Source organism: Scyliorhinus canicula, chromosome 7, assembly GCF_902713615.1.
Source record: "Scyliorhinus canicula chromosome 7, sScyCan1.1, whole genome shotgun sequence".
Lineage (NCBI taxonomy): Eukaryota > Metazoa > Chordata > Chondrichthyes > Carcharhiniformes > Scyliorhinidae > Scyliorhinus > Scyliorhinus canicula.
Window position 1 is genome coordinate 111135865 of NC_052152.1, and position 24870 is coordinate 111160734.

Consider the following 24870-nt stretch of genomic DNA (forward strand, 5'->3'; position numbering starts at 1 on the left):
ATGAGCTGCCTTTTGTCAACAATGTCTGTAAAAGTAATATATTTCCTATTTTCTTAAACTAGCCTTCAATAGAAGAAACTGAAGTAAGTTCGATCGCTATAAACCCTACCACCTGCAGTTCCCAACTGTCTTCCTTCTAAGCGTTGTACAAAATTGTCCAGGGTGCATGTGCAATTGACAACCTAATGTTACTGTTAAAATTATTTCCTATATCTAGTACCATGGGGTAAATGATATGTTAGAACTCCTAGTGTGGAGCCTTCATCAACAGGAGTGCTGATCTCTGAAATGAGCATGGAGAAAGAGCAGTATCCTCCCATTCACTGCCCGCTAAATCTCCGTTTTAATCTTTGCAGAATCAAGAGGTTATGAGTTGGCCTCGGTGCCTGATTATCCAATTTGTAAACACTCCTCCTGCTCCAGGAATTGTTAAATTTTCCCACAACCATTGTACATGCACAAAGAGAAGTGATACATCAGTGTAAAACATTAACAACAACCACTTTGCTCAACGTGTGCTCAGAATACACTGCTAGCACATGCCGCCAAGACCAAAGAATTAAGAATGTACAAAAAGCAGTTGGATGCTGACATGTATGAATTGGGAGCATTGAGCTTTTATGGGCTGAAAATACTTTTTTCAGCCCTTGTTTTTCTTGTATTATTATATAAACCTGGTCTGATAGGTGGAGAAGCATCTGCACATGCCTCCACGCTAGACACAAACTCAGTGAGTTATTAGAACATAGAACATAGAACAGTACAGCACAGAACAGGCCCTTCGGCCCACGATGTTGTGCCGAGCAATGATCACCCTACTCAAACCCACATATCCACCCTGTACCCGTAACCCAACAACCCCCCCCCCCCCATTAACCTTACCTTTTAGGACACTACGGGCAATTTATCATGGCCAATCCACCTAACCCGCACATCTTTGGACTGTGGGAGGAAACCGGAGCACCCGGAGGAACCCCACGCACACACGGGGAGGACGTGCAGACTCCGCACAGACAGTGACCCAGCCGGGAATCGAACCTGGGACCCTGGAGCTGTGAAGCATTTATGCTAACCACCATGCTACCGTGCTGCCCCATTAGATGCAGCAACAATAAAAAACAACATTTGCACTTCTTAAATCAAAGTAAGGAGAATGTTATCAAGAATATGTAACATCTGGATTTCATACACATTTGGCATCTTTGATCAGTAGGACTGGTCAGTGGTGTTACACCATTCTTGGCTCAGATACTGGGGTCTGGGCAAGAAACCTCTCCTCTGTCCCCTGGAGTTCCTGACATTCTGCCTTATATTGGAGCTCAACATTCAAAGGGACACCAGAAACTAGGATTTGAGCCTGGGTATTCCAGTCCTCGGCATAGTGGGTCTAAAGAGCCTCCAGTTCTCCATGGTTAGATCGGCCCTTTGTTGGAAGTACGTAAAGCGAAGAAGAAATTTACCATTTATATGTTGAGTTTCAATCACTATTCATGTGAAAGAGAAAAAGTCTTGCATCTCATGCAATGACTTTTAATGTCCAAGGGGCGTACCAAAGTGCGTCTCAGTAAACAAATTATTTTCTTGAGCAAACGCAGCCCTTTTGTGCACAGCAAGATCCCACACAGGCACCTGAGATGAGTGGCCAGTTAATCTGTTTTTGATAGTGTCGGTTGAGTGAGGACTGTTGGTCAGGCTTCCTGATGCTCTCCATGTGGTGCCATGGGATTTGTTGCAACCACCCACCCCCACCGAGTTCTCTTTAGTATCTGATCTAAAAGGTAGCACTTCCAATGTTTCAGCGTTCCCTCAATGCCGATCCATCAACCTGGATTACTGATTTATATCCTGGATAGAGGCCCACAGCCCCTGACTCAAGAGGCGAGATTTCCACAAGCAAGACAAGTTTACCCTTGACCAGTAAATTGATTTTGTTTTTAGTTGAACATTCAATTAAAATAGGAGAAGAATGTAATTAATATAAAGCAAATTCTTACAAGAAAAATGACTGTTAAAGTAACCATAAACAAAAAAAGTTAAGATGTGAACATTGCCAGTTTTCATTACCTCTCCCCAGTTGTATTGGGAAGGTCATGATGGACCCTCTTTTTGAATCCCTAATAGCAGTTTAATACAACAGAACGGTTAACTACACCCATTTCACAAAGAGTCAGCTACATCAGTGTGGGACTGGACAACCGATAGGTCATTCCCAATAAGGATGATGGATTTTCTTCTCTCAAGGGTTGATGAGCCAGTTGAGGTTTGCTGACACGCGGCAGCTCCATGGTCAGCTTTACTGACACCAACATTTTATTGAAAACTGATTTCAGATTCCCAAACTGCCATGGCGGGAGTGAACTCGTAAGAACCAGAATATTAGTCCAGTAGCTTCACTATACCACCGTACCCTCGAAAGCTTCATTAAAGTACAAATTTTCTGAATTGCCAAGTATTAGAGGAGGCGATGACAACAAGACTGGAAACATATTTACCGTGTCTTTACTGTTGTGCTACAGCTTGCAGTAATGGTCCCTTGAATGCTTTACCCTCGATGTGTCTGCCTTAAATGCTAAATCCTGTCCCGTTTTACTTTCCTGTACTCTTTGTCTGTTTGAATTCTTAATGCTGCCCCCTGGATGTCTCGTGTTTCTGGACTGTTGTCCTATGGGTGAACTCAAAAGCTGACTGACTTCTGTAACTTGATGAAGGTATCTGTTCAAACCGTTTTTAGTGTATTGGATTAAGGTGGATTCAATGCACCTAGCGATGATGTATTTGAATCAATTTATGTTGTATCTTATTGCATGCAAAATTTAACCTTTCGGAGTTAATGACAAGTCTTTGTTAAGAGCAGCATTCTCTCAGTGTGCTGTACCTATTTTTGTAATGAATGCAACAGTCTCTAAGTCTCCTCACCAATTCCGCAGGATTCAAAAGCTTACTACCACCTCCTCAATCAAATTGCACCAAAAGGCGATGAAGAGGGACAAGCTCCGATTCCAGTTGATATGTCCGGTATTAATGTAAGTACTAAAACCTACAATCTTCCCATGACCTGTTTGTACAATGCATCTTGTCATGTTACACTTACCTAAAATCTGGAAAATGATATTTAGTTTGCTTAAAGATTGGTTCCAACTATAAAAAGAAATAAAGGTTAACATGAAATTTAACTCGACTTCCGGTGGCGACATGTAGAGGGGAAGCCGCATGTTGGTTGAGGTGTGTTTTTAGGAGTTTTAAAGTCTGGTCCTGGGAGCAATTTGCGAATGAATGAATGAAGGAAAGTACAAGGAAGGCAAAGGATGTCAAAAGGATTAAGAAAAACAGCCTGGAAGGAGGGAGGGAGTGAGGGTTCACCGCTGAGTGAGAGGGCCAGCCCGGGAGCTGGCAAGATGGTGGAGGCTGGGCTGCTGGGTGGCGCCGCACTGCTTACAGCAAAGAGGATGACTGAGGTGATGTATTTGGAGCTGGAGAAGCAGTTTGCGAAGCACATGGAGGCATCGAGGAAGGAGATGGCAGTGGCTTTGGTGGAGGAGGCAATTGCCCCGGTGAGGGTGGCTGTGGCAAAGACATCAGCCGAGGTGAGGGAGCGGAGTGAGAAGATGAAGGGAGTGGAGGAGGCCATGTCGCAGCACAGTAATCAGCTCACCTCGATGGGGGTTAAGCTGCGGACGGTGGTTGAGGCCAATAAGGGGCTTCGCGCAAAGCTGGTGGGCCTGGCGAACCGCTCGAGGCGGCAAAATTTGCGGATTGTGGGCTTTCCCGAAGGGGTAGAGGGCTCAAGGCAGACGGAGTACTTCGCCAACATGTTGGCAGAATTGATGGGGGAGGGTGAGGAGCCCTCCCGATATGAACTGGACCAAGCCCATCGATCGCTGAGGCCAAAGCCAGTTAAATGAGCCATCAAGGGCAGTGATCATCTGCTTCCACAGGTACCACATGAGTACCACAAGGAGAAGATGTTGGGAAAAGCAGAAGGGGGAGGTGCAGTGGGCTGGTGCCGGTGTTCGCATTTACCAGGACTTGATGGTGGAGCTGACAAAAAGGCGAGCGGCTTTCGGCCGAGTTAAGACTGCATTATACAACAGCGAGGTGCGATTTGGTATAGTGCATCCAGTGAAGCCGAGGGTCACCTACAACGGCAGAGATTTCAAATTCAAGATGGTGGAGGCGGCGGAGGCGTTCGTGAAGGCAGAAAGCCTGGGGCAGGAGTGAAGACTGGAACTGAAGAGGGGTTGTGGAGTGGGAAAGGGGAGTTGGGAGAATGTATAAATGTTTTGTGTTTGATCTCCATTGTTCTTTATTTACTTCACGTTGTTATAAAGTTTAAATTTTTTTTGATTGTCATTCTTTGTTGCGACAATGTTATGTTATTTTACTGAGATGTCTGTGTTTGGTTTTTTTCCTGGGACAGGGGAGGGGAGGGAAAGCCTTGGGTGGGGGCCCCCGTTCTAGCTAATTTAAGTCGGCTAGTGAGTAGAGGTGAGGTGGGGGGGAGGGGCTGCGAACATCGGAGCCTGGCGAGCAGGTTTTGATGGGCCTAAGGTGTGAAAGGCAGGAGAGGAGATCGATACTGGGTGAGGGTTTTCCAAGAGGTGCAGGGAAGATTCTGGGAGGGGGTTCAATGTTAACAATGGATAGGGGCGGGTCAGGCTCATGGGATAGGGCCCGGTGTTACAATGATGGTGGATAAGAAGGGAGGGGAGTGGTGAGAGACTCCCCGGTTAGGATAGTTATGTGGAACTTGAGGGGGTTGGGTGGCCCAGTCAAGAGATCAAGGGTTCTGGCGCATCTGAAAGGTTTGAAGGCCAATGTGGCGATGCCGCAGGAGACTCACTGAAGGGTGAAGGACCAGGTGAGGCTTAGGAAGGACTGGGTCAGCCAGATGTTTCATTCGGGATTTGATGGCAGGGCTCAAAGGGTAGTGGTACTGGTTAGCAAACGAGTACGGTTCCAGATGGAGAAAGTAGTTGCAGACCAAGGAGGTAAGTGTGTGATAGTGACATGGGCATTGGAGGGGAGGGTGGTAAGTGTGTATGGACCCAACTGGGATGATGCAGGATTTGTGAAGAAGATGTGCAGGGCCATCCCCGACTTGGATTCACACAAATTGATAGTGGGTGGGGACTGGAACTTGGTGCAGGAGCCGAAATTGGGCAAGTCACAGCTGTTTTCGCTTGTCCCGTCGGGGTGGGTGGGGGAGGGGGGGGGGGGGGGGGGGCGAAGGCATTGGCTGGACTAATGGCGGAAATGGGAGGGGTGAACCCTTGGAGGTTTCTGCATAAAGAGTACTCTTTATTCTCCTCGGTCCACAAGGTTTATTCGCAAATTGACTTTTTTGTGGTGGAGAAGGCGCTGTTATCTGGGGTTAAGGGGTTGGAATACTCGGCAATTGCGATATCGGATCAGGCGCCGGTGGAGCGACAAAGGATAGTAGATGAGATGTTGGAGGTAGGCAGGAGTTATGCAGAAGACGGGGATCCAACGAAGTTGGAAAAGAGGAAGGAGTTACAGGCGAGTTTTGACTGGCTGCCCACAAGAAAGGTGGTGCGCCAATTGAGGCGGGCAAGGGGAGCGGTTTACGAATATGGAAAGAAGGCAGGGCGCATGTTGGCAGAGCAGCTTTGGAGAGAGGCAGCGGCGAGATAAATTGTTCAGGTGCGGGATAGGGCAGGGGAGTTGGTGGTGGCTCCAGATCAGAGTAATAGAGTGTTTGAGGAGTTTTACGAGAGGTTGTATAGGTCGGAGCCACCTGGGGGGGATCGGGAGAGGCAGGAATTCCTGGATGGTTTGGAATACCCGAGGTTGGAGGAGGGGGATAGGGACATATTGAATGGGGCGATAGTGGAGCAGGAGATAAAAGATGTGATTGGGAGGATGCAGTCGGGGAAGGTAGCAGGGCCAGATGGGTTTCCAGTGAAGAATTACAAGAAATTTTAAGATAAGTTGGCACAACTGATGGTTGGGATGTTTGAGGAGGCGATGGGGAAGGGGGTGTTGCCACAGTCTTTGGGCCAGGCATCAATCTCCCTGTTGCTCAAGAAGGATAAGGATCAGACAGAATGTGGGTCATTTAGGCCCATATCACTCTTGAATGTGGAAGCCAAAGTGTTGGCGACGGTATTGGCGGGAAGGTTGGAGGAGTGCCCCCCAAAGGTAATAGGAGAAGATCAGACGGGATTTGTAAAGGGGAGGCAGCTCTTTTCAAACATTACAGGGTTACTATTATAGGAATGTGGTTATGGCACCGGCAGAGGGGAGGGAAACAGAGGTGGTTGTGGCATTGGATGCCAAGAAGGCGTTCGACAGAGTAGAGTGTAGGTATTTGATGGCAGTTTTGGAGCGGGCCATGATTTGTGGATTGGGTAAGACTGTTGTAGAGGGAGCTGAGGGCGAGCGTCCGCACAAATAACATGAATTCAGGATATTTTGCTCTGCACCGTGGGCCCAGGCAGGGATGTCCTATGTGCCCCCTGTTGTTCGCGCTTGCGATTGAGCCGTTGGCCATCACGTTGAGGAGTTTGTAGATGTGGAAAGGGAGAGGTACGTAGAGCATAAGGTATTTTTGGATGCGGACGACTTGCTGGTATGTATCAGAACCGAGTGGGTCGATGGGGGGCATATTGGAGTTGCTTCGAGTATTTGGGTCTTTTTTGGGATGTAAACTTAATTTGGAGAAAAGTGAATATTTTGTGGTGTCTCGGCAGGGGTTGGGGGCAGGGGTGGGGGAGTTACCATTCCGTGGGGCAGGGACTCACTTTGGATATCTGGGGTGCAGGTGGCATGGGATTGTGGGGGCTCCTTAGGTATAACATTACTAGTTTGGTGGGGAGGGTGAAAGCAGATCTGACACGGTGGGATGGTCTCCCTCTGTCGCTGGCAGGTCAGGTACAGGCAATTAAAATAATATGCCGCGATTTTTGTTTATTTTTCGGTGCCTGCCGATCTTCCTGCCAAAGGCATTTTTCAAGGGGGTTGAAAAGATGATTACCTTGTTTATATGGAGGAGGGGGGGGGGTGAGGTGGCTAGCATTAGGAAGGTGCTGTTGCGGAGAGGACGGCAGTCAGGGGGTTGGGTCTTCCAAACTTACCATATTATTACTGGGCGGCGAATGCAGAGAAGGTGAGGAGCTGGGTTAGAGGGGGTGACTCCCAGTGGGTTAGAATGGAGGAGAGTCTGTGTAGGGGGTCAGGGCTGAGGGCGTTGGCAACAGCGCCACTCCCAATGACCCTGGGGAAATATTCGGGGAGTCCGGTAGTAGTAGCGACGTTGAAAATCTGGAGGCAGTTGCGCCAGCACTTTAGGCTGGGGGCGGGGTCAAGGGAAATGCCGATTTAGGGGAATCACAGATTTGAGCCAGGGAAGTGGGATGGGAGTTTTCAGAGATGGGAGGAGAAGGGAGTCAGGGCACTAAAGGATTTGTTTCTGAGGGGCCAGTTTGCAGGACTGAAGGAGTTGGAGGCGAAATATGGGTTGGGGCAGGGGGAAATGTTTAGGTATATGCAGGTCCGAGAGTTCGCTAGGAAGGAGATACAGAGCTCTACGGTGGCGCAGCCCCCGCACTGTTGGAGGAGGTGCTGACGACAGGGGGAATGGAGAAGGGCGTGGTTTTGGCAATTTATGGGATGATTCTGGGAGAAGAGAAGGCACGGCAAACTACGTTCATATGTTTTGGTCCTGTCCAAAGCTGGAGGGGTATTGGAGGGAGATTTTCAAGATAATTTTGAAGGTGGTACATGCGAGACAGGCCGGGTCCTCTGGAGGCCATATTCAGGGTATCGGATTGGCTGGGGTCGGAAGCGGGTGTCGAGGCAGATGTTGTAGCCTTCACCTCGCTGATTGCCGGAAGGTGGACCCTGTTGGGGTGGAGGTCAGTTTCTCCACCCTGTGCCCTGCCGTGGCTGGGGGATCTGCTGGAGTTTTTAACCCTCGAGAAGGTGAAGTTTGAGTTGAGGGGAAGGAAGGAAGGAAGGGTTCTACAATTCATGGGCTTTATTCATTGTGCACTTTCAAGAACTGGATAACATCAAACATTAGGGGGGGGTGTTGGGGTGGGGGGACGGGGTTGGGGTGGGGGGACGGGGTTGGGGTGGGAGGACGGGGTTGGGGTGGGAAGACGGGGTTGGGTAGGGGGAGGGGTTGTTGGGGTGGGGGGGTGGTTTGGACTGTGTATGTTGTTGGTGACTATGTATGGGGTTGGTGAGATGGTAGATTCCTGATTCCTTTTCATTGATGTTTGTATTTAAAATGTTGGGGCTGTTTGGGGGTTGGTGGGAGGAAGGGATTGTTTATCGGGGATTACCATTGTACTTTGTTATTGTTCAATGTTGGTGGGTTTAAATTTGGATGAAAATGTGAAAAAGGAGAATTAAAATATTTTTTTCAAAATATGAAATTTAACTCACTGGCGAACTGTTTTAATATATTATCTAATACTCTGGTTAAGGGTTTAATATTCCCACACTGGATAAGGCTTTAACATTCTGTGTATAACATACTAAATAACTCATTTCAAATCCTCTTGATGTCTAAATGAGTTGAATTCCTGAGCATTAGTTAATGGATTAATTGATTAGACTTTCACAGGAATTTAATTTCTCTGTATAACACATTGATTAATGAGTTTAATTTCCATTGTGCAGCACTCTGGCTAATGGGTTTAACTTCCCCACAGAACAATTGATTAATAGGTTAATGGATATGGTTGCAGGTTATAATTAAAGTTAACAGGTTACTTTCTCTGTGTAACACAGTTGTCAAAGGGTTAATGCTTCTGTGTCACATAGGTTAACAGCTTTCATCAGAAGTTTGTGTTTTTGCTCTTTTTTAAACATGTAAATATTTTTTTTTAACAAACATTTTATTAAGGCATTTATGATTTTATAACAACGAAAGATACGAATACAAATGTAAACATAATTCAGTACGTAACACCCCCCAACCAACATCAATACCCCGCCAACATAGCTTATACACACAATTCCCAAAGTCCCTCCATCTCCTCTCGCTGATCCTGTCTAAACTGAACAAATCCCCCTACCCTCCCTCATTCCCTAACCTTCCCCCCCCCCCCCCTTATTGAATCTGCTAACAGTTTTGTTTTCTCTGGAGAAGTCGATAAACGGCTGCCACCTCCGGATGAACCCTAACATTGATCCTCTCAGGGCAAACTTAATTTTCTCAAGCCTGAGAAACCCAGCCATGTCACTAACCCAAACCTCTGATTTTGGGGGCTTCGAGTCCCTCCACGATAGTAGGGTCTGTCTCCGGGCTACCAAGGAGGCAAAGGCCAAAACATCAGCCTCTCTCGCCTCCGAGACTCCCGGGTCCTCCGACACTCCAAACATCGTCATCTCTGGACTAGGCGCCATCATCGTTTTTAGCACCATGGACATGACATCCGCAAATACCTGCCAGAATCCCCTAAGCTTTGGCCATGCCCAAAACATGTGGACGTGATTTGCGGGCCCTCCTGCACATCTCACACACCTGTCCACCACCCCAGAAAAACTGTTCATCCGGGCCACCGTCATGTGTGCCCAGTGAACCACCTTGAACTGTATCAGGCCGAGCCTGGCACATGATGAGGACATGTTGACTCTACTCAGAGCATCCTCCCACAACCTGCCTCCAGCTCCTTACCCATTTCATTTTCCCATTTGCGCTTTACCTCCCCTATCTGGGTGCCCTCCCACTCCATGAGCTCTTTGTAAATCTCTGAGACCTTCCCTTCCCTCACTCCCGTTTTTGAAACTGCCTTATCCTGTACCCCCTGTGGCGGTCGAAGCGGAAAGGTCGAAACCTGCCTTTGTACAAAGTCACTCACCTGCAGATAGCGAAACCCATTCCCACCCGGCAATTCAAACTCCTCCACAGGACAGATATCAAGTGAGGTAGGTTTGTGTTACATTTAGTGAATGAGAGAATATCTTAAAGGATTTTAGTCTGACTTTTTGTTTTAACTATGTTTGATGGTAAATCACAATTACTACAATTACTCATACAGGAAAATGATGACCTGAAACGGGCAGAGTCAATGCTTCAGCAGGCTGAAAGGCTTGGCTGCAGACAGTTTGTCACAGCAACAGATGTCGTTCGTGGAAACCCCAAGCTCAACTTGGCCTTTGTTGCAAATCTTTTCAACAAATATCCAGCTCTTCGGAAACCCGAGAACCAGGACATAGACTGGAGTCTCCTGGAGGGTAAGCTTCAGGGAAAATTAATATGTCTCTGAGCATGTAAAAGCCCACCTACCGCTGAACAATACGGTTAGTTCAGTCTGAGCTCCCATTAATAACTACCTGCTCCTCCTCTGGTACTACATATACTCATTGTTGTCGGACAAACTTGAGCCTCATTTTTAAAATAAATTTAGATGACCCAATTATTTTTTTTCCAATTAAGGGGCAATTTAGCGTGGCCAATCCACCTACCCTGCACATCTTTGGGGTGTGAGGCAAAACACACGCAGACACGGGGAGAATTTGCAAACTCCACACAGACAGTGACCCAGAGCTGGGATCGAACCTGGGACCTCGGCGCCATGAGGCAGCAGTGCTAACCACTGCCCCGCTTGTGCTGACTTTAAAATTGTGGCTGCTTAGGTGGCAGCCATTCATTGAGTCCTGTAAGGAAAACTGACCATCAGCAGAAGTGGGGTGGGGGAATGGGGGGGGGGGGGGGGGGGGGGCTATGTAAAGGGGAGGCATGGAAGTGGAAAATAAGGTTAGAGATTCTAATATATGTGTAGCTAGGAGTTAGGGCAGGTGAAGTTCAGCATGTTACTGTGGGGGTTTTGCGTGTGTGGGACCGTTCTGTTATTTAGAATGTTAATTTGTTAAAATGTTAAAATTATAAATGCCTCAATAAGATGTTTCCTAAAAAAAAATGATTGTGGCTGCTGCGTTTGCATGATTCAGGAATTGATTGTACTTCCTACTCTTTTGATAACTTTCTGTCAATCATTCAGGTAAATTGACCATTTTTCTAAACTTGTAGGTGAAACGAGAGAAGAAAGGACATTCAGAAACTGGATGAACTCACTTGGTGTGACTCCTCGCGTGAACCATTTGTACAGGTGAGGTAACTGAAAGAAAATCATAATCCTCGGGTGATGCCTGGGTGATATTGCTCTGTTCTGCAGTGACAATCTGGCAGAACACTTACCCACCATGTGAATACATGGATCAATCACATGCAGCAATCACAATAACTCGATGTTTAGTAGTCCAGCTCAGTCATATGTGAATAAGCTAGCTACACTTCAATACCGTGCAAGTATCACAATACAGGTACAACCAATTGCAGCATCTTCCATTCCAAGACTTCAACGGCACTCATCATTATAAAATGTTACAGCACAATTTCAGGACATTCCACAGCGTTTGCAGCCAATGAAGTACTTTGGAAATCTCGTTGTCACCTGTCCCTTAGTTCAAGGATGATGCCTACACGTTCACGGGTTTCTGCTATCAATCTTCGCGTGACTGAACAGGCTGATTCTTGACCCACAGATCTTTGGGCACATGGGGCAGGATATCCAGTGGGGTAGTGGGAACCAGTGTGCAGGATTCACTCCCCTTCCTTTCCTTCTCTGCAGCCATTCTGCACCATCATTAAGGCCTTTGGACTCAAAACGTGATGCAGCTTGATGGACAAGTTGTCGCTATTCTGAATGTTTGGTAGTAAGCTCTTCGAGTTATTAATGTCAATGTTGTCACACTTCAAGAGAACTTGTGAATGTCTTTGAACCCTTTTCTTTGTCCTCCCCAACATGTTTGCCATTTGAGAGTTGAGAGAACAGGACCTAACGGAAGAGATGCCTTCTGACCATCCGGACACAGTTTCCAGGCCATCAAAGTTGATTTTGCAGGAGATTTTCATGAATGCTTGTGGAGTGGGCTTCAAGAAGGACACTAGCATTTGTTTGATTGTCCTCCCCTTGAATCTGGAGGATGGGGCAGAGACGTTGCTGAAAGGATTTATCTCTGGCTATAAAGTGCCACTGATAGACAGTCCAACTCTCACTGCAGTACTAGAATGTGGTAATGACAACATGTCTGTACATTAGAACTTTTGTTGGCTTGCAGAGGTTTTTTGTTGTCAAACACCTGCTGCTTTATTTTATAGAAGGCTCAGCTGGTGCAGCTGATCCGGTGGAATATTTCGAGGAACAAATTTGGGATATATGAGTTTGTTATGTCAGCATTCAAGGACAGGCCAAGCGTCTTGAATGCAGAATTGAACAGATCAAGAGTTGCTTGCAAATCGAGTGCAGAGTGGGCAATAATACTGCAGTAATACACAAACTGTAAATCATGTATGTCTATGGTGCTCAGTTTAGTTTTGGCATGGAGGCAACTGAGGTTAAAAGAGTTTTCCAGCTAGACCATATTTAGCATTGGCATTAGAGGGCAGTTGATCTTTGATGAGGTGAATAGCCGATATCTTTTAGGTTATTAATAATATCGGGGGCTATCACACAACGTTGCTTGACCCCAGCCTGGATTTTGAAGGTGCCTGTTTCAAATCTCCCATTTGAGACAATTGCAGTCAAATCATCATGAAGCAATTGCAGGATAACGTTTCTTCGACATCTAAATCTTTGGAGCACAATCCATAGATCTTTGTGATTTACTGAGTCAGGTGCTTTGGTCAGGTCAATGAATGCACTGAAGCATTCCTGATGTTATTCTTGACATTCTTGGATTTGTCTGGCAACAAAGACCATGTTAGAGGTTCCTCTGGAAAGTCTAAAGCCACCCTGTGTTTCTGGGAGGATTTCCTCAGCCACAGGAAGTAGGTGATTCAGGAGAATGCAACTGAGGATTTTCCCTGCTATGTAAAAGAAGGAAGTATCTCGATCCTTTCCACAGTGTGATTTATCTCCCTTCTTGAAGATAATTGCAACTGTTACCTTTCTGAAATTGGGGAGTCCTTAGGAACAGTGCCTGGAGCCTTGATGTGAGCAATGGTATTCCAGCTTTGAAGATCTCAGCTGGAATACCATCGGGGGCACAGGCTTTGTTGTTTTTCATTCATTTGATTGCTCGTTGCAGCTCTTCCATTGATGGTGGTTCACCAATGGATTTGTGGATAACGGGAGAGTATCAGCTGCCACTGTGTATTCATGGCAGAGAGTTGTTGAAAATCCATCCAACAGCAGGCCTGATGTTCGAGGGGTGGCTTTGGACAGTATTCATGGAGTGGGCACCCCCACTGCGCCCATAATGTGAACAGTGTTCTCCTCCTCCGTGGTTTGAACCACCACGGCAGCCCCTGCTCCACTCATATGGCCCCTCACACCCAGTCCCATGGCATGTACATTACCCACTCCGTCCCGCCCATTTGATTTGTCTTTGCGCTATTGGCGTTATTCCAGCAATAATTCTGAAATTGAGTCATTACCATAGCATATAAACTACAGCAGCCAATTAGCCCCCACAAGTAGCTTCTGTTTAGCACACTGGGCTAAATCGCTGGCTTTGAAAGCAGACCAAGCAGGCCAGCAGCACGGTTTGATTCCCGTAACAGCCTCCCTGAACAGGCGCCGGAATGTGGCGACTAGGGGCTTTTCACAGTAACTTCATTGAAGTCTACTCGTGACAATAAGCGATTTTCAGTTCATTTCATTTCATTTCTTCTTGGGCAGTCCCTCAGTGTCTAGGATGGCTAGACAGTGGTTCTCCCACCTACAGCTGACTTGCTTCCACTCCAGAGAGGTGGGTTCTGCAGTGGCTGAATACTCCGCCACAGGTTTGGCAGATGGTGGTTGATGAGATGGGTGGGACGCTCTGGATTCCGCGCTCTCCTTCCGCTGTTTGTGCTTGGCCTCCGCGTGCTCCACCCTGTGACGCTCGAGGTGATTGGTGCCTTCGCGGATGCTTCTTCTCCAGTTTGAGCGTTTTAAGGCAAGAGATTCCCAAGTGTCGATGGGGATGTTGCATTTATTTAGAGAGGCTTTCAGAGTATACTTGTAGCGTTTTCTCTGCCCTCCTAGCGATCACCATTGCAGAGCTCAGAGTAGAGCACTTGTTTCGTGAGTCTTGAGTCAGGCAAGCCCATCGCAGGTGGATGAGCGTGACCAGTGCCTCGATACTGGGGATATTGGCCTGGGAGAGGACGCTCACGTTGGTACACCTATCCTGCCAGTGGATTTGCAAGATTTTGTGAAGCAACATTAGGGATATCACTCCAGAGATTTGAGGTGGCTGATGTACATTGTCCATGTTTCTGATGCATACAGTAGGCGGGGACCACGGCTTCTGTGGAACATGAGCATGGTACTGGATTTGAAGTCTCGGTCTTCGAACACTCTGTTCCTCAGGTGACCCATTGGAGTCGTTCCTGGATTTCATCGTCGAAGGGGCACTGCTGCCTCATAGTTCCAAGGTCCTGGGTTCAATTCCAGCCTCGGATGACTGTCTGTGTGGAGTTTACACGTTCTCCCCGTGTCTGCGTGGGTTTTCTCCGGGTGCTCCGGTTTCTTCCCACAGTCCAAAGATGTGCAGGTTAAGTGGATTGGCCATGATAAATTGCCCCATAGTGTCCAAACGGTTAGGTGGGGTTACTGGGGTACAACGGATGGGGTGGAGGTTTGGGCTCTTTCCAAGGGCTGGTGCAGATCCGATAGGCTGAATGGCCTCCTTCTGCGCTGTAAATTATATAATTCTATGATGTCTGCTCACACCAAGAGGAGGCTTCCGAGGTATGGGAAATGATTCACATTGTCCAGGGGCTCACTGTGGATCTTGATGGTCGGGGGGCAGTTTTGCATGGCAGGAGCGGGAGCTGGTAGAGAACCTTTGTTTTCTGGATGTTTAGTCTGAGGCTCATTCTCTTATATGCCTTGGTGAATGCATCAACAATGTTTTGTAGCTCGACTGCTGAGTGTGCGTACACACAGGCATCATCTGCAGACTGCAGCTCGATGACAAAAGTTGGGGTGGTCTTGGTTCTGGCCTGGAGGCGTCAGAGGTTGAACAGTTTCCGCTTGTCCGATAGGTTAGCTCCACTCCACCGGGGAGCTTCAGGGTCCACAACCAGCAATGTGATAATGACCAGATAAACTTTGTGATGTTGATTGAGGGATAAATACTGATGGGGTATAGGGGATAACTCCCCTTCTCTTCTTTGAAATAGTGCCATGCATCCACCTGAGGCAAAACAAACCTTGGTTTGACATCCCATCTCCGTGATAGCACTTCCAACAATGCAATATTCCCTCAGTATGCCTAGATTATAGGCTTATATCACTTCACAGGAACTTGAACCCAGAACCTTCTCAGTCAGAGGCATGCATACTACTGATCGGCCACAGTGAACAGCTCAAAATCAGTTACGGACTGAATAGTGATATGTTTTTCGATTGAAGTTCAGGTCATGAATGTCCTGTGTGGATCATTCTCCAATGAACTCTTATCCTTTATTTAGGTAGGTGTTAACCTGTTTATTTGAAATGAGTAAGAATTCATCACTGATGACAAACAGCCCATTTAAGTAAATTACATTTAATATTAATACTGTTTGAAACGTGAATAAGTCAAGAAATCTTTACATGATTACTGTTTGCGGTTGAGGTGGAGCATAAATTAATTCTTAAATCTGTGATTTGCCTTTTGATACTGTACTTCTGTTGCCCACCATTAGATGGTACCAACATGATGTTTGAATCAAATTATTCTTCCCCACAGTCCAATTGTTAACATTAGCAGCCAGCGTATGCATCAGGTTTTAGGATATAGGCTAAATCAGACACAGCCAATTATAAAACAAACAGTACTGATTTACAAATGTAGACTCTAAACAATTAATCCAAAAATATTGTAACCTCTCAATGAGTGCTGGTGAAACTATTGAATAAATGTCGAGCATATCTTCGCCATCAGTTAAATCAATATAAATTGTAGCAGATTTAGTTCATTACAATTTTGATATCTGTCCAATTCAGATACTTTTGACTAGCTTTCTTACTCAAAGGTTTTAACCAGGTGTCTTTTAATAGCGAGGAGAACAAAGGACAAGCACAAGTACAAATTTAACAATCTATTAAACACACTATTAACCCATAAATTAACTCTACATATATTATACTAGAAATAGCCAAGATTCGGTTATACTGCCTGCAAAGATAGCTTGATGGAAATGTGGGTCCGATTCTTGAGTCCCTCTGATCTGTTGTCACGAAGGTGGGTCTTGCTGGCATTTTCTTCCTTCCTTCCTTCTCTGGTCAGTCTCGGTTAGTCAAGGTCACCTCCCATGTCGAGCGAGTCTTCGTTCCTGATGTGCCGTGGGTGACTATTTTTGTCCCCCTTCCATTCGCTCTCTTTTGCCACTTCCTCTGGCATTCTGCCAACGAAGCCTTGGGAGGGGGTCTCAGCCAATGATCCAGTTGACAGGACACCTGAGCCCGCCCCAGGTGTCCACCTCCGGGTGGTGTGGTCTGCACATACTCCCTTACTAAATAAGGTAATGGTGGGAACTCTGGATGCCTGAGTCTGGCTCAATCTGGGCTCCGGCCAATAGATCGGTGCACATCAATAGGGTGCAATGATCTCTTGATGGGCGATTGACAGGGCAGGCCCAGGCATACCCAGGCAGCCTGTCTGAGTTTGTCTTTTCAAACTTGGCCAAGTCCGAATTCCCAGCAGGCCATTCGCTGGAGCTGACTGCAGTTTAATTTAAAGTGTCCACTTCTTTAATTTAGGATATCCAATTTTAATCGGGCTCAAAACTAGGCCTGTCAGGTTATCACAGACTGGAATGTCAATCCATCAATACAGCCAGCAGTCAGGTTTGTAAAAGGCAGGAAGCCGTTTGGGTATTTTGAAAGTTGAAGTTTTTTCTTTCCGCTCTATTTATTTTTTAAAAACCTTAATTATTAGCAGTCCATTTGCCAATTTGGAATTATTGGAAGAACATTGTGCGCGGTGGCATTCTTCTTCTGTGACCCCAACTATAGCTCCTACATCAGGGTGCTGTGTCTTTTTCTCTTTCCGATGTCAATCAACCTTTGAATTTCACCTGTTCCCTGTTTTAAAAAACTGCACCAGTCTCTGGGCCTGAATATTCAGTTACGGATTCTGGCTGGACCTTTATCCAGACCTACACCCCAACCAGAGCTGTTCTGAGTGCACAATTTGCAAGTTCAATCATATTTTTCCCATAACATACTGTGGAAATGATTTAATTCTCTATCAACCATTTTGTTGCAGTGACCTGCAGGATGCCTTGGTGATTCTGCAGCTCTATGAAAAGATCAAGGTTCCAGTGGACTGGAGTCGGGTGAACAAACCACCTTATCCTAAACTGGGTGCTAACATGAAGAAAGTGAGTTTTCTATGAAAGATTTGAATCTCTGGCAGGATATATGCTAACTGGCTTTGTGCTAACTGAAGGCTAATCATATGTGACGAAGACAGGATTTTAGATATAGCGGATTATAAACATTTGGAAACGTATGGGTTGAAGGCCTGGGATAGAGTGTGATTGACTGCAGTAGTCACGTTTTTTTAAATAATCTTGTTTTGCAAGACCTGAAAGCTTTTAGGAGCCAGAGGTGAAATTGACCAGAGTAAAATATCTGGGCTAATGCACTGTTGATTGACTCGGAGGAGTCTCTGGGAAGTTAATGTGTTTTCAGCCTGGGAATTTGATTCGCTTTCAGCGTGAGGAGATGATGTCATTGCTGGGTGGAGCTAAGGTATTCAGACATTTTTGAGAGAGCTTTTGAGTTGAGTTCTGATCTAGCTAACACTGAGTCCACAAAGTAAGGTTTTTTGCTCTCACAGTAGGATAGTTTTTTAAAATAAATTTAGTGTACCCAAGTCATTTTTTCCAATTGAGGGGCAATTTAGCATGGCCAATCCACCTACCCTGCACACCTTTGAGTTGTGGGGGCGACACCCACGCAAACACGGGGAGAATGTGCAAACTCCACACGGACAGTGACCCAGAGCCAGGATCGAACCTGGGACCTCGGCGCCGTGAGGCAGCAATGCCACCGTGTTGCCCTAATAGGATAGTTTAAAAAAAAGATCAATAGTATTTAAAGCAGTGCAGACTTGTCTTAGGACAAGGGGGAAACTGAAAAAAAACTAGTTGAAACAGCTTTTTGAAGACATCTAGCCAGAGTCTGCAGGAGTTCCAACAGGAGCCAAATCTGTTCTGGAAAGCAAGTATTACTCTGAGCCATTTTTCTTGTTGTTTAATTGGGAATAGAGATAGTAATTAAGGGTATTATATTTACTGTATTTAGTAGTATTGGTTAAAGGGTAACTAATTGTAAGCTATTTTCAGGTGTGAAGTTAAAGAGTTTAATATTGTGTTAATAATAAAGTTTTGTTTTAAAATACCAAATCCCGATTTCTTCATACAATCACTCTTGGAGCGAAGTATTCTTTCCGCACAGTCTTACAAAATGAAATAAAATATTGGGGTTTTGGTCTATTACATTAGCCACTGTTGGGGTCTGGTCTGGGATCGTAATAAATGTCATTGAAATACTGTTAATCTGACTATTTACTGGTTTGCATTGTAACTGAGGTAATCTGAGATCCTCGATGCCTCTAGATCAGGGGTGGGCAAACTACGGCCCGCGGGCCGCATGCGGCCCGCCAAAGGTATTTCTGCGGCCCACCAAGTCATTAAAAAAAAAAAAAAAAATTTTTTTTTTAAAATTTTTTTTTTTTTTTTTTTAATTTTTTTTTTAAGGTTAATAGGGGGGGGGGGCTGTTGGGTTACTTACTGGTATAGGGTGGATACGTTGACTTGAGTAGGGTGATCATTGCTCGGCACAACGTCGAGGGCCGAAGGGCCTGTTCTGTGCTGTACTGTTCTATGTTCTATATGAGGCGCCCAGAATCATAACCGGGTGAAGTAATTATTTTACTTAATATACTATGCGGCCCTTTGTGAATTGTGAATTTCTGAATGTGGCCCTTGCACGGAAAAGTTTGCCCACCCCTGCTCTAGATCAATGAGGGTTTCTGTCTCTGCACCTTTCGTAGTTCTGAGATTCCCTCATGTACATCACAGTTGAAACAGGCTTTAGATCTTTGCTACTCTTTAAAATAGGAATTACAGCACTTTAGACGATCATAAATAGATAAGTATGACAAATGACTGCTGTTGCAAACCCACAGGCATGGAAAGGCTCTTGCAGGAAAGAAACTTGCACAGCTGCAGGGTTGGAGAGAGCGCATTGGACTGACTGGATTGCTCTATATGAATAGTTGGCATAGGCTCCAGGACCGAATGGCCGCTTTCTGTGCCATAATAAAGACCCTAGTAGTGAGCCACACTAAAAGATTTAGTCAAAACAGCAGGTCGAAATCACAGGAGTGTGTTGCTGGGAACTGGAGAATGGTGGGTAGGTCAAAATTGGGATGTATATATAACTAAAGAATGTATATGTGACTATAGGGAAATAGTTCCTTGGTTTTCCTGGTGCAAGATGGCTAGATATTCTGTTTCCCAGTCTTTGAAGCTGAGTACTAAGTTAAAATTTAGAACACTTGACTATCAATCTATATGATTGCAATTACAGCCAGTCTCACAGAATCTATGGCTGTAGTCTCTTCGTTCATTGGCTATAGGTGCATGAGCTCTGGGTGAACTACTGTCGAGCCATCCTTGAAAGTGTAATCATTGGGACTGCCTGATGACTTACCTAGTGCCCCATGATTTGTTTGAAGTGGAACATATTTTCAGGGCATTCAAATTGATTTCTTGAACACTGAATGGCAGTCACTGTTCATATCTCCTCCCCTACCAGCAAGAATTTTAGGGAAAAAATTCTCCCGAAGTTTCATTGGAAGGCCAGATTTTCCCCCCAGATCTACACTTCTATTAGCATTAGGGCATAAGCAGTTGGTAAGCAGTGTGCTTTTTCATTTCCAGCACTATTTGGCAAATGTCAAATGTCACAGTACAAAACTAGACCATCCAGCCTATCAAGTCTATACTGGTTCCTAATCTCACTTGAACCACCTAATCTAATCCCACTCTCATGCTCACTTTCCATTCTTTATATCTCCTCTTTTTCAAGCAACTACCTAGTTTCCTATTAGAAAGATAGATAAAATCTACTTTCATTGTACGTGCCCAGGAAATGCAAACTCAAACTACGTTCTGAAGAAAGAAATTTCGAAATCTACTGTCATTCAACACAGGAGGAGGCCATTTTGATTATCATACCTGTACCTGCTCTTTATTTATTTATTTGTTTAAAAAATTTAGAGTACCCTATTTTTGTTTTCCAAATAAGTGGCAATTTAGCATGGCCAATCCACCTAACCAGCACATCTTTGGGTTGTGGGGGTGAAACCCACGCAGTCACGGAGAGAATGTGCATGTACCTGCTCTTTCGAAAGGGCTATCCAATTAATCCAGGGGTGGGCAAACTTTTCCGTGCAAGGGCCACATTCAGAAATTCACAATTTTAAAGGGCCACATAGTATATTAAGTAAAATAATTAATATTTAAAATAGCCAAAATAAAAGGTTTTAAAGAAAAAAAAGCAATTAATTTTTATTAATTAGTATTTTAAAGTAGAAACTTTACATGAAACACATTTATTTGAAAAACAAAGTAACTCAGTTTAAAGAAAAAAAAAGCAATTAATTTTTATTAATTAATATTTTAAAGTAGAAACTTCACATGAAACACATGTTGTGCCGAGCAATGATCACCCTACTCAAGTCAACGTATCCACCCTATACCAGTAACCCAACAGCCCCCCCACATTAACCTTAAAATTAAAAAAAAAAGAATTTTTAAAAAAGAAATTTTTTTTTTTAATGACTTGATCATGGTGGGCCGCATAAAGACCTTTGGCGGGCCGTAGTTTGTCCACCCCTGAATTAATCCTTCTCTGCTGCTCTTCCCCTGTAATTTTTCTTTTTGCTTTTCAAATGCATATCTAATTCTCTTTTAAAGGTTAGTAATGAATCTACTTTCACTGTTTTGAATTTTCTAACCTCTCGTTTAATTCTGAAAAATAAATCAGTGCATTTGTTAAATGTTGTTAAAACAATAGACTCTTCAACATGAGGAAGCGGATGACTTTCTCTGATCCAAATTAACCCAAATGTCAGTGAATTAGACTGGGACTCCAGGACTGCCTGTGCTATATTGTTAAATGTAGTTCCATTTGTGGAGCTTTCTAGCATGATGCTGGTGAAGGAACAAGTTTGAGGCCTCTCCATCTATCATTGGCATCAGGATGGCGGCCAGATGCCCAGTAGGTACATAAAATTGGTGAGCAACGTCCGACCATCCCAGCAGATCTGCATCGCTGAACTGTATGGTATAGAATGATGAAGCTCAATCCAGAGCATCTTGTGGGAGGGGAGATGTCGGGGATTGAGTTCAAGCCCGTGAGTCAGTCTTTCAGTTCTTGAATAGGTTTCAGTATTCCATATTGCTGGTGGGATTTGTTCATTGGGTTGAAGTGAGCACAAATGACAGAAGACTAGGATTGAAACCCAGGCCATATGAAGCTGTACCACTACAGCCAAAGGGTTCTGTTAAACTAAATGATCAATTAAAAAACAAAATTAAATCACTGATAATGAGTGAAACCAGAAAGTTGGTAATGTGATGGAGAGAAGTGGGTTTAATTTAGAACGGCCCTGATTCCCCCACTCACCACCCATCTGTAAACAGAAAGGTGTTTTTGATTTTAGATTTCCCCCTTTATAAATCACAGCAGTTTTTCTCCAGCCCAATAGTTTTGAAATGATCCATTTCTCTATCAATAACCCCACAACAAACTCAAGATAGGATAAAATTAGAGGGTTAGTTTATTTTACACATGCTCAAAACACGAGAAGAGGGTCCACAGTGTTGCCCCATCCCCTTTTTGCATTAATACAAGAAAAGAGAGATAAGAGAAAGAATGAGGTACAGGGCAGTCATCAGAAATAAAATAAGAAATGTTGTTTCCCTTGAGTCAGAATCAAAATTGTAATGGTGTATTCCCTCAGAGAGGTTAGTAGGTTGAAGGTGATGCAGGGTAATCCACTTTTCCAGTAGCATTGACGTCCACGGTGGGAGAAGCACATAGAGATGAATTAGTCTTTTGGTAGGCACTGATATAGTGTTCAGACCCTCCAACACAAAAAGTGAAGATGAGGGCCAGACAATTTAAACTTGGACAGAGCTCCAGTTCTACTGCTCTTTAGTTGATGGAAGACGGCAGACTATCTCCTTTAGCTTCACAAGACAATATTACAGGTTCTAGCAGCTTTGGGGGGGGGGGGGGGGGTCAGGTGACAGAACACCCACTTCTTCCCCTTGGTTTGGACAAAGGATGTATATTTCTCATCAAGATTCTTCGGATGTTCTGTTTCGTCCATTAATAAAGTTTGATGGTCATTCATCTTCGCAGATAGACCATCGCTATTGGTCAGGGATTTGCCTCAGAAATGCAAAGGGGTCATTGTGCATTTCCTCGTAATTTTATTTCTGCAGTCACAGGGGGTATTGGTGCCTCTTTAGAGGTAACACGGTTGTTGTGGTTTTCTGATGGCTAGAAATGCCTTTTGTGTGAGTCGTAGCCTGTCATGGCTTCAGTCTTTGTCGATTATATATACATTTTTAAATAATTTTATAAAATGGGCGGGATGATATAGATATATATATTATTTTCTTCCATATCTTCTTGGCATGGCATTAACATATACCTTTTATTACCCAAAAGTTGGAAAACTGTAACTATGCAGTTGAGCTGGGAAGGAACAAAGCCAAGTTTTCACTCGTTGGGATTGCAGGTCAAGATCTGAATGAGGGCAAACACATGCCAACTTTAGCTTTGATGTGGCAGTTAATGAGGAGGTGAGTGGGATTTTAACTTGTAAGATTGATAAAAGCTAGATATTGATGGCACTGTAATGAAGTCTAACTGATGAATGTTGGAAATATGGACAGTTTGGTATATTCTTGCTGCTTGGTTTTACCTTGTACATTGGGATAAAATAATCTAGGGGGTCGGTCCTGCCCTTGCATTGCGCAAGACAACAAAGTCCGGCCATTCAATTAGTTCCTCATTGCCCTGCTCTATTCCCACATACCTGCAAATCTTTCCTCTTCAAACACCTGCTTCAACTTTGGATTTTCCTGAGTTTGAGATCTTCAGTGAGGTGGGTGGATTATTGAAGCCTGTGTGAAATACGTCAGTCAGTTTGTGAACAATGGGGGAAGCTGTTGTGGAATAGGAAACTATTGAATCTGCTTCCATCTGCCTTTCAGGCAATGCATCCTAGATCATAATAACTTGTTGTTTTTATCCTGCTTTAGTTTCAAGTAATTTTCATCAAATGTATTTAAAAATAAAGTATTTTCTTTTGAGAAAAATAAATTTAGAGTACCCAATTATTTTTTTCCGATTAAGAGACAATTTAGTGTGGCCAATCCACCTAACCTGCACATCTTTGGGGTGTGGGGGTGAGACCCGCGCAGATATGGGGAGAATGTGCAAACACCACATGGACAGTGACCGGGGGCCAGGATCAAACCCGGGTCCTCAAGCTCCGTAGGCAACGATGCTAACCACTGCGCCACCATGCCGCCTCAGAATCAAAAGTATTTTCATCAGTACTATAGTCCAGGCACTATTCTTTAACTCCTGACACTGCACCAATGGTAGTGATGATATTTCTTCTCACAGATCAAAGTAACACTATTTTCTTTGCTCCTAGGTATACATTGAACATGCTGGAGGAAATTGGTGATGGAGAAAAGGTTAACGATGAGATCATTGTAAACTGGGTGAATAAAACTTTGTCGGATTCACAGAAAAGTTCCTCTATTGCAAGCTTTAAGGTAATTTACTTTGTTGTTTTACTTGTAGATCCCCCGTGGCATTGCTCAAAGATAGAATTTTTGTTATTTAAATTCCCCAGTATTACACAGGTCAGCTTGACTTTCACAACCTGCTTCCATTTACACAAAAGTTTTGTTTAATGGTGTGACCATATAATGGCTGACAGTGTTGTCAATGAGTGAGAGATGGGGTGGGACTCATAGCAGAGTCCATTTAGTCAGCAAACAGCCTATTTTGACAGTGGGTATGAACTACAGAAGAGTCTGCTTGAAGAGTCTCTATGCATGACAGCAACAGTGTATTTACTTAATAGAGTCCACTAAATGATTATACTGATTACAGCAAACAGCACCCATGACTGGAACTATGCATCCCAGGTTGAGATGAAGTGCGGTGCCGGGCAGCTCAGTAGTGCCCGTCTGGCCAACCAGAATGGCGGGATCTTGTGCCAGATTCTGTGCTTGGAACGTCATTAATTATGCAAGGACAAATTCCTCTCTGACTTTCCTGTGGGCCAGCAGCTGATTTGTCCATGCCCACCTCAGCTGGAAGGTTCAAAGGTCCCGGCGCCATATTTAAATACCAGCTCAGCACACTCTCAAAAATCACAGAATTTACAGTGCAGAAGAGACCATTCGGCCCATCAAGTCTGCACCAGCCCTAGGACAGAGCACCCTACCTAAGCCTACACCTCCACCCTATCCCCACACTTTCACCCTATCCCTGTAACCCCACCTTACCTTTTTTGGACATTAAGGGCAATTTAGCATGGTCAATCCACCTACCCTTGCACATCTTTGGACTGTGGGAGGAAACCGGAGCACCTGGAGGAAACCCACGCAGACACGGGGTGAACATGCAGACTCCGCACAGAGAGTGAGCCAAGCCGGGAATCGAGCCTGGGACCCTGGCGCTGTGAAGCCATTGTGCTAACCAGCGTGGTACCGTGCTGCCCACTCATATCATTCTTTCCAGCCCACCTGTCTTCACCAGACCATGCAGGATGTCCTCAACCTAGAGTGAAGAGGCTAGCAGCTTCAAG

The 24870-nt window shown here is 44.9% G+C and overlaps 1 protein-coding gene across 8 annotated transcripts in view; it reads left to right on the top strand.

The window, feature by feature from the left end:
- Positions 1–24870, top strand: part of lcp1 (lymphocyte cytosolic protein 1 (L-plastin)) — a 114223-nt gene that overhangs the window by 83897 nt on the left and 5456 nt on the right. For 3 of the 8 annotated variants that reach the window (XM_038802663.1, XM_038802661.1, XM_038802664.1), the window contains exons 9-16: positions 63–83; positions 2682–2708; positions 2928–3023; positions 10011–10206; positions 11003–11081; positions 17218–17332; positions 22707–22840; positions 23704–23827. In XM_038802663.1, the coding sequence (XP_038658591.1) occupies positions 63–83; positions 2682–2708; positions 2928–3023; positions 10011–10206; positions 11003–11081; positions 17218–17332; positions 22707–22840; positions 23704–23827 (792 nt within the window). The remainder of the gene's footprint in view (positions 1–62; positions 84–2681; positions 2709–2927; positions 3024–10010; positions 10207–11002; positions 11082–17217; positions 17333–22706; positions 22841–23703; positions 23828–24870) is intronic. The other 5 variants (XM_038802668.1, XM_038802665.1, XM_038802669.1 and 2 more) reach the window with 3 other exon arrangements.